Genomic DNA, 17,810 nt, shown 5'->3' on the forward strand with positions numbered 1-17,810 from the left:
GCTAACAGACTCTCAAAACACTTTAGCAAAGCATAACAAAATGCAAGCAATCAACTAGCATCCACTCAAAACACCTTAGCAAAAGCATGTAGTAGGCTAATACTTTATCTCATCTATTCACAGCACATTAGCATCACAGCATCATATTTTACTGAAGCAAACATCACTCATTTTTATTGAAAATATAAAATCTAGTTGTATCATGTTGGTCAGAACGCTTGGTTTGAGTTTTTAAATCAATGTTTAAAGCAAAATAACAATGCTCATCTGTTCTCCTCTACATTTGCTACATTAATTTTGTTGAAGGACCTTACTGTCACGGTTGGTGGTTGTAGAAACAGTCTCTCACGACGAGGAATAATAAAAGTTGCATTTATTAGCATCAACACACTTATACCCTTGTAAACTTAAGATCCGACAAGGATTGGGACAAAACTGAATGCTTATAAAGAAACAGGAAACAAAGGAGCAAACTAGATAATTAATCAAACACAGGTGACAAGACTAAATGATGATTACTAATTAACTAAATCAGAACAGGAACTACCAAATAAGGTCAAAACAGAACTGAAAGGAAAACCGACATGTGACAGATATCGCCCCCCTCCCGGTAGGTGCGTCCCGCACCGTAACAGTAACATCGGGGAGGGGGGGCGTGCGTCCTGGAGGCTGGCATAGGATCAGAACAGGGAGGAGAACAGGGCAGATCAGGGGCCTTGGGAGGCCATGGCGGGACTGGAGATTCGGGAGGCCATGGCGGGACTGAAGATTCGGGACGCCATGGTGGATCTGGGTCCTCGGACGGCCATGGCGGATCGGGGTCCTTTGTGGCCTTGGCCTCTGGCCCGGCCACACAAACTGCGGCTATATGGCCCCCCCCCAAAATTTCTTTGGGAAAGTTCCCCTCTGGGGGCCAACTTGGAGGAGCGGGCGCTGGAGGGCGTTCTGGAAGAGCGGGCACTTGGGGGCGCTCTGGAAGAGCGGGCACTTGGGGGCGCACGGGAGGAGCGGGCACTTGGGGGCGCACGGGAGGAGCGGGCACTTGGGGGCGCACGGGAGGAGCGGGCACTTGGGGGCGCACGGGAGGAGCGGGCACTTGGGGGCGCACGGGAGGCGCGGAGCTGGACGGAACCAGCGGAGACGAAGGAGAGCTGGACGGGACCAGCGCGGACACTTGAGGGCGCTCTTGCAGCGCGGACACTTGAGGGCGCTCTTGCAGCGCGGACACTTGAGGGCGCACGGGAGGCGCGAAGCTGGATAGAACCAGCGGAGACGAAGGAGAGCTGGACGGGACCAGCGGGAACTCAGGTGGGCTGGACGGGACCAGCGGGAACTCAGGTGGGCTGGACGGGACCCTCTTGCGAGGTGCAGGGATAGGAGGACACAGACGAGGAGCAGGCACTGGATGGCACTGGCGAGGAGCAGTCACTGGCGTGAGCATGGGAGCCGAGAATTCCGGGGGAAGAGCCTCATCCAGTAGCCCCCTGTCCTGAATCGGAGGACTCCTCAGAGGCGTGGGCGGTGGAACCCTTTTCATCGCAGCCGGCGCGACGTTCATCGCCCTTTTCGGCGGCATCCTCCTCGCCGCGGGCGGAACTGGGCTGAGAGCATTTCCAGTGCTACTGATGGTAAGGGGACGATTGGAACTGGGCAGGCGGCTCGGACCGTTGGCACGGTATGCGGAGGTCCTTGGCGGGAGGTGAGCTGGCGCGACGGGACGTGCTTCAGCGGAGACTGGGCAGCGAGACAGAAAACCCTTCACTTCCTCAACTTCGAAGATTGATCCATTCAAAAATAAAATAAGATTAAGGACCAGGGAAAAATCGGAATCAGGAAACTCACATCGGATAGTCTCGCTGTCCAGCCCCAGCAGAAAGCACACACCCAAAGAAGCGTCAGGCCAGCTCAGCTGGTGAACAAGCTCAACAAAATCCTCCACATACCGCTCCAACTTCCGACCAGCCTGCCGCAAACCCCACAGCTTGCTCTCAGCCGTAGATATTGCTGTTGTCCTGTCCTTTGTTGTGATGGTCGGATCTTCTGTCACGGTTGGTGGTTGTAGAAACAGTCTCTCACGACGAGGAATAATAAAAGTTGCATTTATTAGTATCAACACACTTATACCCTTGTAAACTTAAGATCCGACAAGGATTGGGACAAAACTGAATGCTTATAAAGAAACAGGAAACAAAGGAGCAAACTAGATAATTAATCAAACACAGGTGACAAGACTAAATGATGATTACTAATTAACTAAATCAGAACAGGAACTACCAAATAAGGTCAAAACAGAACTGAAAGGAAAACCGACATGTGACACTTACGAAAAATAAGTTTATTCAAGTGTGCTATTAGTATGCCTCTTTTAAACTAAAAATATGAAAGTATACTTTTTCGTCTACTTTTTATGTACTTCTCAGAATTGGGCTTTATGTACTTTTTAGAAATACACTTAAAATGACATTTAAGTAACACTGACTTATACTTAGAAAAAGTCTAAATATATTTGAGCTATACTTGTGCTCCTAGAATCGGTGTTTTCATTGTTACACGGTAGGGGGCGCTAGCACACATCATCTGTACAGAATTTCCACAAAAAAAAAGATTACAAGTGAAGAAGAAACTGAAAACAACAGATGCTTCCACATGTAATCTAACATGATCATCAGACATAAAACACCATCAAAACTGTGTAACGTTATGGAATAAAATATTGACTAATGAAGAGGTAATAATGAATGTCAAGTTTTGGGGTGTTGATTGACTCCGTCTACGTTTTGATTATCATTCTGAATCCAATTCATAGTCTTCTGTCAGCTTTTTGTTCAAAATGTTTATTTCTTTATTTTTTATTTATGAAACTTACCCACATTCAAGTGTTAGAATAAAATGTTTTTGTTTACAAGCAGATACCCTGTTCTTTCTTTTGATGCAAAAAAAAAAAACATATACAAATTAATACCTAAATAGGGCCATAGTAGTATACTTAAAGTATGATGTAAAGTTAAAGACAACTTATGAGTATACTTGCAGTATAAAACTACTAAACTAGTAGTTTACTGAGACTATACTTCTATGTGTACTGAAGTATTTAATTAGTAAACTATCAGTATACTATGAGTTCACTTTTAGTATAGTTTCAGTACAAACTAAAAACATAGATGTAAACTAGTTATGTACTCAATGTTTACTACTAGAAAGTGGGCCAATTTAGTCCCAAGGAGTATTGAAATAGTACACTTACAAGTACTGATGCACTGATATTTGTATACTCACTACATAAGATATAATTAAAAAATATACTTGAACTTTACTTAAGTATACTTAATAAAATAAACTTGAAATATAATACTTTTTGGTAAGGGGAGTGCTTTGGGTTTATGAATGTTTTAGGCTCAATTAGGCTCAAGACCACGTTTGGCAGGAATAACAGAAGAAAGGAACCTGCTGTGCCATGAGGAAAAGAAAAATGTTTTTTGTGTTTTAAACTAACATCCGTTCCATTTCAGGCTTTTGACAATGCCACACATTGTTTTTCTTGGACATTTTCAGGAAGTACCAAAAGAAAAGCAACTATTAATTATCCCTACAATACGTTTGCTGTAGCACATTATTTGCTTTGGTTTGAAGATGCTGCTGTGAAAGCGCCTTACGATGCAGTTTAATACTTTACTACAACTCTTTCTGTTCAGCCGTCCCTCTGTGCTTTAGTAAATATGCTGTGTCTTCCCAGCAGTCTCTTCTGATCATTTCACATTCACACACATTAAAGTGCAAGTTCACAGCTTTGAATATTTTTCTATTTCTGCCTCTTGCACACTTTCCATCCCTACATCAGCATGGCTCCCGGTGTCAGCAGAGAGACAAGAAGTCAAATAAAAAGCAGCTTCGCCTTTCCTCCTCTTCCAATTACTGATAAAGACGAATAGCAAATGGAGAGCAGAAAACCGCTGGAGTGTTTCAGGACAATGTCTGTGGTTCACTGATCAGTGTCATAATAATTCCACCCGGTCCGGAGTACTCTCTCACGGGAGCCCAGAAGAAAAAAATGTTTGTGGCCCTCCGTTCTGCTCCGGTGCGGCTCTGATTTGTAGCGAGCACCTGAATTTGACCACTTCTCACTGTTATTGCCTCTCACCTCTAAAGACTTCTCTCCATTTCAGCAGCTGTGATTTGTGGATGAGCAGAATGGGCCGCAGACATCATTAGAGAGAGCTGATACTAGCGGGACGCTCCAGCTGGAGCTGTAATAGTGCTTATAGTGGCTCACACTGGCTGAAATTGCGATTGATTGTGTTATTAGGTTAAGAACAGGAACACTGTGGGTTTGATGGAGGCTGTGAGATGAGAGAGACCGGGAACGTGTTAGAAGAACATTTACAGGTGTCAAGTCTGGGAATCAGGGCCATGCACAGACATTTTGAGGGGCAGACCAAACCAAAAAATGGGCACTAAGGGAGTGGGGGTAGCTTGTTAATACAAATTATCCAGTTGTTACAAATATACACTACCAGTCAAAAGAAGCCTCTTCTGCTCACCAAGCCTGCATTTATTTGATTCAAAGCACAGTCAAATTTAACAGTAACATTTTGAAATATATTTTGAAATATATTTACTATTTCAAATTCTATTCTATTTGAATATATGTATATGTAATTTGTAATTCACAAATTGTATTTATTCCGGTGATCAAAGCTACATTTTCAGCATTACACTTCACATGTCACATGATCCTTCTGATTTGCTGCTCTAGAAACATTTATTATTATTATTATTATTATCAATATTTAAAACAGTCGAGTAGATTTCTTTTCAGGATTCTTTGATGAATAGAAATATCCAAAGATCAGCATTTATACACTATAACCATTCAAAATGCCAGTGTATATATATTGGAAAGAAATTATAGAAATTAATATTATTATTTAGCAAGGATGCTTTAAAATGTTCAAAAGTGATGATGAAGACTTTATAATGAATGAAGAATTTATGATGTTATAAAATATTTCAGATAAATGGTGTTCTTCTGAACTTTCTATTCATCAAAGAAACCAGAAAACAACTTTACTCCGCTGTTTTCAACATAATACTAATAATCAATGTTTTTGAGCAGCAAATCAGAATATTGGAATGATTTCTGAAGGATTATGTGACTTATGGAAGCCCGTTCCCGCCACCTTAAGAAAATATATAATTATGTAAGTCATAATAATGAGATACTTTCTCATAATTATGACTTAGTATCTCGTTATATTGAGAAACTTTCTCGTAATAATGACTTAGTTTCTCGTAATAATGAGATACTTTCTCATAATAATGAGAACATTTCTCGTAATAATGACTTAGTTTCTCGTAATAATGAGATACTTTCTCATAATAATGAGAACATTTCTCGTAATAATGACTTAGTTTCTCGTAATAATGAGAAAATTTCTCGTAATAATGACTTATTATGAGAAAGTATCTCATTATTACGAGAAACTAAGTCATTATTACGAGAAAGTTTCTCAATATAACGTGATACTAAGTCATAATTATGAGAAAGTATCTCATTATTATGACTTACATAATTATATATTTTTTTAAGGTGGCGGGAACGGGCTTCCATAGTGACTAGAGTAATGAAGCTAAAAAATCAGCTTTGAAATCACAGGAATAAATCGAATTTTAAAATATATTCAAATAGAATATTTAATAGAATTAAATAGTAAAAAAATATTTCAGAATGTTACTGTTTTTGCTGTACTTTGGAGAAAATAACTGAAGGCTTGGTGAGCAGAAGAGACTTCTTTAAAAAAACATTTAAAATCTTACTGTTCAAAAAAAAAAGACAGCACTTGAATAATTTCAGCCTGTTTTGATAGATTGGGCTCTTCCTCACTCTCTGAGCCTGCTTCTGCCTCATCTTCAATGGAAGTATAAGTATTAGACATTTAAGTTAATATTATACAGCATAAATCTATATTACTAATAAACAGCTCATTTAGAACATTTATATGACCATTTTATCTATTATAAGCTGATTAATATGGTTTTAATAAAATAATATAAATGTGTTAGATTACTATAGTAACTAAGACAAGTGATTATAATGGGAAATATACTTATAAGAATTAAAGTGTGACAAACTGATAAATATTCTATATGATTATTTACATGGCTTGCTGGAGCTTTGAACAAAGTGTGCCAAAAACAGCAAATTTGATTTTATTTAGATCTGATCTGGTACAATAATTCGATTAGACATTCTAAGAACGTGGATCTTCCGTACAAGTTGTTACGACTTTTAGAAGACCAAGAGCAAATCATTACTAGGGCCGCTGCTCGCCAAATGGGTGCCCCAAGCAGGATTGTATTGTTGTGCCCCCTCCTTCAAATATTATGGAAGTAAAAAAAAAAAAAAAAAAAAAACTACTATAGGGGTCAAAATAGAACTTTAATAAAATAAGTACATAAATAAATAAATTGTAATTAAATTATATTAGTTACAAATTAAAATTGTAGTTCTAGACCAGGGGTGCCCAATCCTGCTCCTGGCGATCGACTATCCTGTTCAGCTCCAACTCTAATCAAACACACCTGAAGCAACTAATTAAGGTCTTCGGGATCGCTTGAAAATGAAAGGCAGGTGTGTTTGATTAGAGTTGGAGCTGAACTTTGCAGGACAGCCAGGTGCAGGATTGGGCACCCCTGCTCTAGACAGTTACCTATGGCTATTATTTTATTAATACAGTTGTCTGATTGATTTTATGGTCTCAAGCGTTCAGAAATCACGCAAAAGAAAATTAAATAGTTTTACTATGATCAAAATATGGTTAATTTTTGTAAGGGTTGTGATGTCCACATGTTTTTTGTTGTTGAAGAAATTATAGAGACTGTCATCTATAGCAAAAAGGTGGCCAAAAATGAAAGATTAAGTGGATATTTGAATTAAATGTTTGGTCAGTAGCCTATTAAACAAGGATATGATCGTCCTGCAAGTGTAACAGCAGCAATTACCTGGCCTTTGGTGCCCTTTACAGACATTTATAACATGTAATGTTGAAAAAAATCACTAGACACCATCAGAAAATTTGTAATGGTACTGTTATAATGGGACTTGTACTGGTTTTAATGGAAACATAATGGACTCTGTTGGTCTCTAATTGGTCAACTTCTATTGCTGGCTTGTTAAAACCAGTAAATCCTAATGGAATATGTCACAAAACACACTACAGAAAACCATTTTTTAATGGTTTTAATGGCTAAAAAAATGATGGTTTGTAATGTTTGTAATGGTATTTGAATTTTCAGTGTTGGTTCTACTGTTGGTTTGTTTTCAGCAGGGTTACCTCATTGTTTTTATATAATGTATTTTAAGTCATTTTAAGGGCTGTTGTTGGCTTAGGTTTGTTTTTATAACTTATATTCGGAGAGAATATAAGATGTGTTGGTGGTGGTGAAATCATTACTGACATTAAAACACGTTATTAACGTCAACATTCAAAACATTTTCACAGGATTATGAATGTAGCCTACCTGAAAGTGACGCACAGGCTTCGTTTTCATCTTCTTCTTTTCTTGGCGCCAGATTTCTGATGTCTTTTCACAGGCATAGTTGTTGATCAATTATGATCATTTGTATTCAGCCGCTAAATGAAAAAGGGTTATGAAATGCGCAGGACGTTGCGTTAGATGTCCAACACACAGCTCTGTCACTATGAGAAGACAAATCCTTACAGAAAATTAAGAACGAAAACTTAAAACTTAAACATTTAAACTTTAAACTTAGCCATAAATTACAAAACATGAAATGATTTTAAGAAGCTTCAACTAACATGAATCATTCTACTAAGTGTCAATATATAAAATTAGCAATGTTTAGAGAAACCTACCAACAATCGTCTTGTTGAAGGGAGCAAATGCTGAAATGCAGTTCTGATAGTTTGAGATAACAGAGGGAAAAATTTGTTAGTAAATGTGTGAGACGAGCACAGAGCTTTATGGAGAGGTGGAGTGAACTGTGTGATAATGAGACGAGCTGAGAGCATTTGTTTGACCCTCTCTGGAGACTTTTCTCTTCAGGCACAATTGCAGCTCCACGAAGGGCCGCTCTCTTCTGCCCTGCTGCCTGTGTTAAGCGCTCGGATGTGAGAGCAGACCGCAGAGCGTCAGGGGTTCTGTGGACCGAGAACAAATCTCTCCTCTTTACCATGAACACACTCACAGAGACTCAAATTCATCCCTCTCTCCTCATATTTAGCCTCGTGCTCCTGAGCTTAATAAAGGTCAGTGTTAAATAAGGGTCAACATTCTGCTGTTCATTAATTCAGATGATTTCAAAAGATCATTTTTGTTGGTTTGAGTGTCTCTGAAGACGAAGAAACTGACAAGCAGGAGTTGTGACCCTGTACTGACTTCTCTATGCTGCATGCGATATACAATTTAGTGCTGTTTGAACTGGGTAAAGAAAGCAGGAATAAAAAAATATATATAGACGGCAAGATTTTAAAAATGTGAGGAATATGGAGTTCAGATGAATGTATGAAGCACAAACCTAGATCAACACACCTAACTCATCAGGAAGTCACAGCATGTCATTAATACAAGAAGAAGCCACAAGAGCACATAATTCATTTGTTTGAAATAAAAACAGTAATTAAAGGTGTGATGCAATTTATTCAACAGCGTGATTCAGTCGAACAGCTTCACACTGAGGTGAAAATTGTGGTCCAATTAGCCAAAAAACTGCACCAATTAGGACAAACTGCAAACTGAGTCTCCACATGCAGAGACATCTACAGGAAAATCAATCTAAAGGAAAGATAATTCTGATAACTTATATCTAGGTGAGAGACTTTAAGTTTGGAAACATTTCACATCAGGCCTTCATGAGAAACCACTAGAAACAGAACATTTCAACATGAAAGTCCTTTTGATCAGCTGCTGATGAAACACTCTCAACCTGCTCGAAATTCAGACCGGATTCACACCAGCACCACTGACGAATAAATCACAATACCGTGTCCTAACAAAGTGTGATAGTAATTTACAGCATCTTGTGGCAACATCGCCACAGCCAATCAAAACAAATGTGCTGTTTCATCTGCTTAGCTGCATATCAAACTATGTTTGTTATGAAAGGCATCCTGACTTAGTCGGGACTCGAACTTGGGACCTTCTTGCTATGAGGTGACAGTGCTACCCACTTGTTATTCAGTGTCTGAATTATAAATGCATTGACAGTTCAGTAAAAAGTCATTAACAGGTGAACAAAAGTTAGAGATAAATAAAAAAGCAATGATGAAACATAACACCAATCTTCCAGTCATCTGTCCACATTTCTGTTTTACTATGCAAAATGACAGAAATTAACACAACACACACACACACACACACACACACACACACACACACACACACACACTCACTGCACTGGACAGGTAATTATGATTATATAGATTTCAGTTGCATGCATTTTAACCCTCTGGGGTCGACAAACACGCTGTTAATGAATTTACAATTCAAACACTGAATAAAAAATAGTTGTCTGTCATGCTACTGGTTTATGGATAAGTTTATTGATCTAATCCAGTGCTGTACTCAAACTGTTACACTTAAAAGTATACTCTTATCAAATAAAAATGGGCATGCTATACAAATATTGAAATATAGACTAATGCGCTTTTAGTACACTTTAAATAAAATACTTGAACTGTACATAATAAAATTAACTTTGTAAAGGAAACTATTTCACTTCAAAGCTGACTTGTTACTATAAACGTGAAAATGTACTTGAGTACTACCTCAAAGAAGTCAATATGTGTGAAAAAAGTAGTAAGGGCAAAAGAGTAAAAACAGCAATAAGCCATCATGTATACTTAGGGGACTTAGAATGTATTTCTTGATCAAAACATTAAGTACAAGTATAAGCCAGAAATACTTAAACTTATCTGTATACTTGCTTGTATAAATTTGATTAGTGCCTAAAAAGTAGTTTGAACGTATATTCTTCTATTTATTTATTTTTTTATTTAAAAAAAGTATACTATCTTTATATCTCTCTTTGCTTTGTAAAGGTTGACAAATTGTTCTGTTGAGAACGTTCCAAAAATATGACAAGTGTTTCATTTTAGTCAGAAATACTAAACAGAAATTCTGTTCAAGCACAGACTTGAGAATCACAATTGAAAGCTAAATGTTGAAAAATGCAGGCACAGAAAGTTCTGGAAAATCAAAAGATGGATCTTTGGGGTCTTGCACTACAAGACAAAATTGAAACATTTACATTTCAAATAACAAGAGAAACACACTTCACACACAGTATACTTATGTACCTCCATTTCCTAATCGGTTTAATCCTTTGATGAATGTTCTGTCGATACTGTAATCCTGTAAGACTGTTGAATGTGAAACTAGATGTATATGATGATAGAGTGTGTGAAAGTGGACAGCTGCTCTGCAACACCTCCATCACATCACACCACATCAGCTCAATATGCTAAATAGACTCACTCTTAAAGAGTCCAGCACTGAAGTCAGGCCAGTTTAACTCTTATCTGAGCTATTAAACAGAAGAAACAAGACAGAGCTTATAGCATTAACAGCTGAAGTGTGTAAAGCCTAAAGCGTTGAGCTCGCTAATGCTGGATTGAATGTTTACTACTGTTGTTTCTGGGCTGTTAAGAACTTTTTAGCTGCTTTAATGGAAGTTGCGCTATTTTGTCGGCACTGTTACTGTAAGATTTATTCCTAAACAAAAGTCTAATGTTGAGTCTTAGACCTTCTAACGATACAAAGTTTGTCAAAATTGAATAAGGATATTATGGCTGTATGGTGCAGTGAATCTAAAAACCCTACCAATCATATATTTTATGATTCCTCACTGAACTTCTGTTTCTCACAGTGTATTTTTAGTGCATTAAGGGTGAATAAGCAGGTTGCTAATGACTAACCCTCAAAACCCCTAACACACAGAATTAGCAGCAAAAGAACTAGAGCTGTGCATGTTCATGGACGACAGCTTCAAACACAGATGCCTTGATGGTCATTAAGAGTAGTATTCTAATGAAGAAACTTCATTAAGCCTTTTCAGTGGTTTGTGGTTCGGTGATTCTTCCTATCAGAGCCCTGTTTCCTCTGAAACAAATACAGTGTAATCATAGTGAGTGATAACAACATCAGGCGATGTGTGTCCAATAACTACAGAATATAATAATCGGCAACGTCTTGCCTGCATGCTCTAGATTCAAGGTGATATTTGTTAACAAGGTGTTGTGTGAACATAGATTATTCCTTCCTGCTGCCGCCTTCTGTCATACTTCCTGTGTTGCCCTTGGACAGCTCGCCCTAAGAGCAGTGCAGGTAATGCAGACCTTCAGATAGACCTCAGGCTGTGTGTGTGTGTGTGTGTGTGTGTGTGTGTTTTTGTGTGAAACAGACTGAGGTGTGAGAAACGTGATGAATAATTGCTTTAGTTGAGCTAGTGGAGGTTCTGCTCTCTGAAAACACAAGCCGTTTGTTTATTTTGATCTTGCTGTTTTTCCAGACTCTTGTTACTGCATCTCCTGCCATTCACTGTGCTACTGAGTCTACACACCCCTTCTGTTTTGTCCCTTCATCTTCCCCTTACGGATTCCTCCAGACTCTTTTAACAACAGATGTGAGACAATGAATGACAGAAAGAGATGGATCAATGAGAGAATTTCTCAAACTTTGCGTCATCATGATTTCTGCAATGTACAGCACTCAGCCAAAACACAGTAGATAGAGCTTTATATATCAACAACATATAGCCTCTAACTATATATACACATCTTCCTGCAGGTAACATTGCTACCCCAGCAGGTGGCCTTAACTGTCTTGAGTGAGTTATTGAATGATTTACTCAGACTATTTGTTTAAAAACAAGTCTATAAGGAATTAATTAAGTGACTGTCTTCATGGATGAGTATCTGAATTATTCACTCAACCGATTTATTAAAAAAAAACACTGTTCGTTTAGAAAAAAAAAAGTGAAGGTCTTTATGAATATATCATTGAAACGTTCAATCAATCAGTTTGTTTCAGATTCATTCAGAAATTAATAAATTGACTGAGTCATTAAATCATTCACTAAACTAATTTGTTTAAAATGCTGATTCATTCAGGAATGCCACTGCTGTTTGTACTGCACTGAGATGTGTAACATTCTTCTGCAGCTTCGTCTAGAAATATTATACTGTCTATAGGTTTTTCAATATCTTTGTTTTTTTTACTTTTATCTAAAAGCAATATCGCACCCACTATTGTGCTGTTTTTCTAAACATTATCATATATTCTATGAACAACACACTTGATCTTGTGATATTGATAAAAACACTATTATATGCATTTAAAATGTAATATACCTGGTTAAAATGACAACTTGTTACGGTTGTATTAAATATTTCATGTTTGTCAAGTCAAGTCATCTTTATTTATATAGCGCTTTTAACAATACAGATTGAGTCAAAGCACTTAACAGTATCAAATTGGAGGATAGAGTGTCAGTAATGTATACTAATAATGTAAAGGATTAGGCCATATTTTAATTTAGCTTTTGGGGAATCTATTCTTAACATTCGATATTGATATTTACATGATTAATCGATATTAATCAAAACGTCCAACTTATACCTTGTTAACGATACCGTATTAACGACTTGTCCAGCAAGCATTAAAATCAGTACGTTATCTCTTAACAATTCAGTTTTATTTACCGTGGCCACAGTAATACAGAACTGATTAGATAAATTTTGAGCATAGGTAACGCGATCTTTGGCAAATAGTTTAAGACATGAAAATCACACAGCACCAGACAAAGATTTCTTAATAAAATCAAAGTTTATTTTACTACTCTACACAACTACTAAGCTAAATAACACAAACAGAATACGTAAACAAACAAACACCCACATTGCAATGACTTGTTTTGAGTTGAAGAGAGAGCCCTCTTGCGATTGGTTGGTTTCTCTGTGACGTGATGACGCTCTTAGGAAGTCTGTTTCAGTTCTCACGGCCTCAGATGTTAAGTTTCTTTAGAAGTTTGACTGAGTCTTGATAGTTGTCCAGATGTTAATGGCTGGAAGCGCTTAACAGCGCGATCAGAGCAGGAGCTGAAGTTTCAAACAGCGCGCGAGCAAGCAAAGAGAGCAGAGCACTCCCAAAGTTGGGTGTCTGTCTTTTAACGGGCTGATTTCAGTCTGCCCCTTTTGCTGTTTGATCCAATCACAAGTGTCTCTGTAGGGCGGAGCCCCTCCCCGCACGGCTGAGTTTTCCGTGCATAAATCCGTTGCTGCATTCTTTAATAAGATAAACAGCATATCCTAGCAGATTCCTATAAGTGTTTTCATCATACATTATGATGAGAAAGGTCCATTTTCATCTACACCAAATTATTGCTGATGCAACTAGCTTTCATTCGAAATCAAACACTAAGTATTTTGCATACCCAAAGAACATATATCAATATTATCTATTGCGCGGTTAAGGCATAGATTAAACGATCCTTAATTCTAAATAATCACACCAAGCATGTGAAACTAAACAATAGTGATCGGGAAAAATTAGACATCAAAAGATTACAACAATACCATAGATTCAAATAACACAGCAAGCTTAATTTCATGAAATACAACCTGAATATATATTGTAAATATATTGTACATATTGCTTTTGAGTATATTGCTTTAATAGCAGGAACACTTTGTTCTTTTTGGAATCCTTAAACAGGATTTGAGTCTCTTTGTCTGTTAATAAGAAGAAAAGGAATGTGGAATGTGAAGAGAGAGGAGAGTTGTCCGGGGGTCATGAGTGTCCCGTTGGACATGTATCTGTGAGACTTCAACGTCCAGTCTTATCATAAAAACGTCTCTCCTGGTTGATACAATCATTGAATTTATGCGTTAATAGTCAGGAGATATCGGAAGGGTCGGTGCGGAGCCTTTCCAGACACCAAGGTCTTCGTCCTGTTTCTGGTTGAATTATGCTTAAGTGATAAGAAACAACCTTGAAGTCCTGTTTTAAATACATTCCAGATTTTTCCACATATATGCCCCTTTGTTTTAGGGGTCTCGTGAGACGTTAAGGAGAGCAGAGCAGAGCAGGATTCTTGAGCGCGGTGCTGGTCGTTAATTAATTTTATGGCCACAGATAGTGCCAAGAGCAACTTCCTCCGGAATGTTGCAGTCCTGTTAATAGACCTGTGTGTATGTTCTTGTTTTCGACCAAGTTCTACAATAAGATTAAACATTCAGTTTTCAGTTAAAGGCATTTCATTATTGAATTCAGAGATGAGTCTAGCTCAGTTTAGTTTAAATAGTATCTGTGAAATCAAATTGACGATAATCGCTAGAAATTAAGTGTTTGTATATTTATCTCAAACAAAAAGTACAGCTGCAGTACTGTGGCACAATTATACTTTTGATATACTGAAGGATGGTAATCTTTACTTACTAATATGCACTTAAAATTTAAACTTAAAATTTTAAGGCAACCGGCTTCAGCAGAGTTTTGAGTTCTCTCAAATTATTTTTGTAGGAGATTCTCAACTTTTTGTTGCATAAACTTAAAACATCAAGTTGAGAAAACTCCAAAATCTGCTGAAGCTGGTTGTCTTAAAATTTTAAGTTTGCTCAACTTTTTTTTTTCTTACAGTGTGTCTGTATCTGGGCCATGAGGTGTGTAGACAAGGGTATTCTAGTATTATTCTGGGTTTGGATCTCGGAAGTTATGACGGAAGGTGGTTGAGTTACATCTCTGATTACATTGGTGCCTTTTGTCTCTCTCTTCAAAAGCATTGGTCGTGTAATTGCAGTATGAGTCTGTATAAAAGCCCAGTTAAAAGAGCATCAAGTCTCTCGTCCATAAAGAACATTAACAATGGGCAATTAAACTCGCGCTGTCTGATTCTGATTTACTTGCTGAAGTCATTTAACAGAGCAGCTCTTTCAGTCACACCTTTGTGTTGTTGTTTTCATTGTTCTTTTCCTCTTGAATGAGCCCGTCACTCCACCATCATCTCTGTAAAGGAAAAGCATTACTCATGTGTGAGCGTACAATCCTAATGGAGACTCATCATTATCACTGAAGCATCTGACTGCTGCTCACTTTTAAAGAGTGACGATTGCAGCTTCCTTCCAAAACTCTGCAGCTGCTTCCAGCCCAATTCATGAAACATGCAAATAAGACACACACACAGTCCAGCCCAGCAGATAATCATGTTACAGCTTTCAACAGTTCCTCTTCCTCTGTGGCTGATTATAAGATGTGGATTTAACAGCGCCAGAGGTTTAACTGCTTCTGTTCTCATTGGCATATGAATGGTTCCTGAGACGAGCTGATGGAGGTGGAGGTGTTTAAACAGCTGATTTGCTGTCTGCTGAGTCTCTGATACACTGACTTGTGTAAAGGAGCTATTTTAAATATGTTTGGAAGAAAATATGACTTGTTGCTTTGCTGTGTCTGGTTTTGGGTTTAAATTTCAATGATCTTTGATTATAGCAATTAGATGATAAATGCATTTGATTAAAGGTTAATCCACATCAGATGATATCTGGATTAGAGCTCTTGTTCTATGATGCACAGTTATGTAGTACAGAAGAACATTTGTCTGTTTTAGAACATCATTTATAAATGTGCAAGATTATTCATATACAGTGCTGTCACAATACTTGGGAAATGTTTGTTTTGATTAAGTTGACATTTGTTCTAATTGTTTACACTTACTTGCTGTTGCCTTGTATCACAACCCTGGTTTCCCGTGATTGAGCTTGGATCTTCCTCACTGTGTGCAGATCTGCTGGCAGTGCCGAAGCATCCGTATGCAGCCATGGAGAACTGGGGCCTGAGTGTGTTTGTGGAGCAGAAGATCTTGTTGGATCCTGACATCTCCTCCTTCTCCTATCAGATGGAGCTCACCATGGTGGTCGTGCACGAGATCTGCCATCAGGTAAAACTTATTTACAGAGTAATAAGAGCATATTAGCTGCTGTGTAGTTCAGATCAATTAACAGTCAGAGCAAAACTTCATCTTGCTGTTATACACGGTGTATATAGTTGGGGAAGCAATATCAAATGTGTAAATAATAATTTTAGTCCAATCATATAAATAGATCAGTCACTTTTCTGCACCTCCATTTAAGATCTACAACATGAATCAGTCCTCAAAGTGGTTTAGTGGTGTAAAATATATTTTTTTCCAATCCTTAAATCAACAGAAAAAAAGATATGCCAAATTGTTATAAGTATGTATGTATTAGGGCTGTAACGATACATGTATTCGTACGGACATCTCGGTTCGGTGCATGAGGCCTTACAATGAATACAGGCAATTCACCCCCAATCCAGAAGGGGGCGCCTGCAGTAATGCAACGCTGTTTGATAACAGCCAGCAGAAAAGAAACATTACTGTATAATCTGTATAATTATCTTCCTTGCTTCAAAGGGAAAACATTTATTTAAACGATACAAACTTTTTTTAGTAGATTTTCAAAACCTCCACCAAATATTATGGATGTAAAAAAAAAAAAAAAACACCTATAGGGGTCAAAAGTAAATAAATAAATTGTAATTAAATCGTATTATTTACAAATGACAATTGTAGCTCTAGACAGTTACCTATGGCTATAATTTTATAGTTGTCTGATTGGTTTTATGGTCTCAAGCATTCAAAAATCATGCAAAAGAAAATTAAGCAGTTTTACTGCGATAAAAACCATGGTTAATTTTTGTAAGGGTGGTATTGTACTCGTTTTTGTTGAAGAAATTATAGAGGCTGTAGCATTTCTATCATAAAAAGGTGGCCAAAAATGAAAGATTAAGTAGATATTTGAAATGGCCTAAATGTTTGGTCAATATTAAACGAGGACTTGATCATCCTGTAAGTGTAACAGCAGCAATTACCACAATTACCATTGTGTATTTTGTATTACATTATGTATTTTAACAGTGTTATTCAATGAAACCATATAATTATTAATTAACCAATCATTATTGACTCATTGTTTTATATAATACATTTTAAGTAATTTTAAAGGCTGTTATTGGCTTAGGTCTGTTTTTATAAAAAAATATTGTCTTAATATCTTAATTCTTTGTAAACTATTATTTGAAGTAGCCTAACAAAACCATGGTTAATTTGTGGATACCATACATGGCCACAAGAACTATGATTTTTGGTTTTGTTTGTAGTAAAACCGTGGCTAATTTTCGTAAGGGAACATGGAAACTCAGAGAAAATATTAGACGCGTTGTTGGTGGTTAAATTATATTACCAACATTAAAACTCGTTATTAAGGTGAACAGCCAAAAAAAAAATTATGAATGTACCTGAATGTGATGTTCATCTTCTTTTTTTTTTCTCGGCACTGGACTGCTGATGTCTTTTCACGGGGCATAGTTGTCTATCAATTATGATCATTTGTATTCAGCCGCAAACATGGTGAGAGCGGTTGCGTGCGGATGAGGGAATGGCGCGTCATGTGTGCTTAGCCTGCCTACTGCGTAGACCGTAAAATGCATTATTTTTCATTATGTATTCATGTTTAGATTTTTATTTATGTATAGAACCAAAGTTTTTTTTTTTTTTTTTGAGCAACTGGGATGGTGCCCCCCTGGGAGTTGCTGCCCTACGCAAACTGCATACTCTGCGTATAGGGAGCAGCGGTACTGTTCAGCACAAATCCAAATATTCCACAATATTTCCATATTTGTGATGTAACGTATCTGAATGCTAAACTATTATTTATTATGTAAATTATAAGCTTTGTACTTCAGTCGTGTTACAACGGTGACACAGAGGCAGGCACGCT

The 17,810-nt window shown here is 37.5% G+C and overlaps 1 protein-coding gene across 1 annotated transcript in view; it reads left to right on the forward strand.

Moving 5' to 3' along the window:
- LOC306861827 (thyrotropin-releasing hormone-degrading ectoenzyme-like) overlaps positions 1 to 17,810 on the forward strand; it is a gene marked incomplete at both ends in the record, with an annotated part of 153,406 nt that overhangs the window by 57,364 nt on the left and 78,232 nt on the right. The window contains one exon of the mRNA XM_079404314.1: positions 15,795 to 15,949. Coding sequence (XP_079260440.1) covers positions 15,795 to 15,949 — 155 coding nt within the window. The remainder of the gene's footprint in view (positions 1 to 15,794; positions 15,950 to 17,810) is intronic.

This window comes from Barbus barbus, assembly GCF_936440315.1.
Source record: "Barbus barbus genome assembly, chromosome: 42".
In the NCBI taxonomy this organism is placed as follows: domain Eukaryota; kingdom Metazoa; phylum Chordata; class Actinopteri; order Cypriniformes; family Cyprinidae; genus Barbus; species Barbus barbus.